Source organism: Mastomys coucha, unplaced genomic scaffold (assembly GCF_008632895.1).
Source record: "Mastomys coucha isolate ucsf_1 unplaced genomic scaffold, UCSF_Mcou_1 pScaffold4, whole genome shotgun sequence".
In the NCBI taxonomy this organism is placed as follows: Eukaryota; Metazoa; Chordata; class Mammalia; order Rodentia; family Muridae; genus Mastomys; species Mastomys coucha.
Window position 1 is genome coordinate 54,790,793 of NW_022196910.1, and position 2,222 is coordinate 54,793,014.

At 55.4% G+C, this 2,222-nt stretch overlaps 1 protein-coding gene across 2 annotated transcripts in view; it reads right to left on the reverse strand.

Annotated features, from left to right (window-relative positions):
• Nucleotides 1-316: 316 nt before the first annotated feature.
• Nucleotides 317-2,222, reverse strand: part of Lrp1 (LDL receptor related protein 1) — an 86,103-nt gene continuing 84,197 nt past the window's right edge. For both annotated transcript variants that reach the window (XM_031350234.1, XM_031350233.1), the window contains 5 exons: nt 2,020-2,121; nt 1,802-1,866; nt 1,616-1,706; nt 1,377-1,521; nt 317-1,246 (listed from right to left, as the gene is read on the reverse strand). In XM_031350234.1, the coding sequence (XP_031206094.1) occupies nt 1,106-1,246; nt 1,377-1,521; nt 1,616-1,706; nt 1,802-1,866; nt 2,020-2,121 (544 nt within the window). In that variant the 3' untranslated portion in view covers nt 317-1,105. The remainder of the gene's footprint in view (nt 1,247-1,376; nt 1,522-1,615; nt 1,707-1,801; nt 1,867-2,019; nt 2,122-2,222) is intronic.

Sequence of the window (2,222 nt, forward strand, 5' to 3'; positions counted from 1 at the left end):
TAGGGTGGCATCTCACTGTGGGGCTAGCGTAGGGCGGGTGCACGGTGAAGAGCATCTCTGAGTCAATGTGCTGGGGCCAGGGGACACCAGATCCAACCATCATAAGTCACATCATAAGGCTCAAGGTCATACACGGAGAAAAACAGCTCTTCTCTGCCGTATATAGCAAGACAGGATGGAGTAGGGCTGGCCACTTGGACCTTAGGATTCTCAGGCCAGCCTCCAGTATGCAGCAAAGCTCCCCCTGGTGGCTGAAACAGGCAAGCACAGCCCCAGCTCCCAAAGTCTCCCATTAGCATGCATGCAGACACAGTGGTTTTGTTTTGTTTTTTCTTTTCTTTTTTTTTCCTTTTTTTACAATTTTATTTATAACAATATCTGTGTTATTTAGTTGTAAAGGAATTCAGCAAAAATTATTAAAACGTTCACGTCCCCAAAATGGGGCTGCCCGCTTGCCCTTCCTTGGTGTGCCCGACTCTTCCTGGTCCTCAAGGGGAGGGGAGGCTGGGGGGGCAGTTACCAAAGAATGTGTTCAGCCCTAGGAGCCACAGAGGGGGCGCTGGAGAGGGGAGGGCCTGTCTGGAAGGGATACTAAGCATAGCCATATGAGAGGTGCCCCTAAAAGTAGGAACTGGGGCTTGGGGTGACTTCCCTCAACTAAAAGAACTCCTCCCTCAGCTAGAGCCAAATCTTCCAGACAGGGTCAGTAGAGGACTCCACCTCCCCAGAACTAACCCCAGAGAGCTGAGGAAAGCAGCTGGGACACGGAGCCCTGTCGGGTGTCTTGCACAGGCGGGAGGCCCGTGCCACCAGCTTCCAGGGGTATGCTCGGTAGGGACCATGTGGGCTCCTTCATACCTTCGAGCCACAGAGCCCTCCCTGCCCCCTCAAGGCAGCATGGGGTGGGGGGACGCTGAGGAGCAGGCAGGAAGGAAATGCAGAGAGATAATACTGTGCTTGCTTGCTCACTCACATATAAAAAGTAATTCCTTCATTTTTACATTTGTACACCCGGCGGGGCCGGAGAGGGGCTAGCTGGGGAGGGGGCTCATTGAGAGACTCGTGTGGCAGGGGGCTTTCTGGGGACGTCCGTTGGGGTAGGGCCCTATGCCAAGGGATCCCCTATCTCGTCTTCAGGTCCCCGGCCCAGCAGTTCCCGCTTCTCGTCCGTGCTGGCCAGGGAGTGGCGGCTGCCGTGGCCCCCCATGTAGAGTGTAGCATACACTGGGTTGGTGAAATTGGTAGGCTGAAAAAAAAATAATAAAGGTTCTTATGATTAGAATACCCCAGCTCCCACCTCTGCGCAACACCCTTGATTGATCATCGCCAGCCCTTGGTCCCTGCTCCAGAAGTCCCCTTGATGGCTGCAGGCACACCTTGTCAGGGTCAAGGGCAAAATCGGCATCCAGAAGGCCCCCGACATCGTCGGGTTCTCCACCTTCATACATCTTGTACGTAGGGTTTCCAATTTCCACATTCATGGCCCCATTGGTCATCCGCTGGTGCTGGAAGCCCTTAGCCCTAGGGAGAGGCAGGAGTCAGGGAACCATGATGTTGGTGAGGTTATCGGATTGTAAAATAACAGCCAGAATTTCCCAGACTCCCAGGGGCTCACCCTCGGACTCGCCGCTTATACCAGAACACCACACCAGCCACCAGAAGCAGCAGGAGCAGCAGCAGCAGCGGGATCAGGATGGAGGCCATATCTGGAGAGAGAAGTCGGGAAACTGAGTCTGAAGACTAGGGAGATGGGAGGCGCAAGGCTCTATGTCTTGGCAGCCCTGACCTCCCCACCACTTACGCCCAGGCTGTTGCTGACTGACAACCTGCTCCTCGCACCGGGCTCCTGTTGTATGGGGCGGGCACCTGCAGGCAAGAAAGCAAAACTCAGTGGGCCGGCATCACCTCCACGACCACTGTAGCTGCAGGAACTAGCCGGTCATAGGTCATATGGTTCCTTTGCTCGAATTTGAGGGGGAGGAGCCTGCCTGCTCCTTGGGAAGCTCAGGGCCAACTCACTGGCACTCCGGCATCATCTTGCTGTTCATGGTGCAGGAGCCACCATTGCTACAGTGATCGATGCAGGTCAGACAACTGGGGGCTACCCGGCCATCAGTGCAGCTGTGGAAAGGAATCAAAATCTGGAGCTGGGTCTTGCAGAAGGGTATCTGTGATGCGGGAACAGCAACAGGGCCAGGAGGGCAGGATAGGGGCGGGGCCGG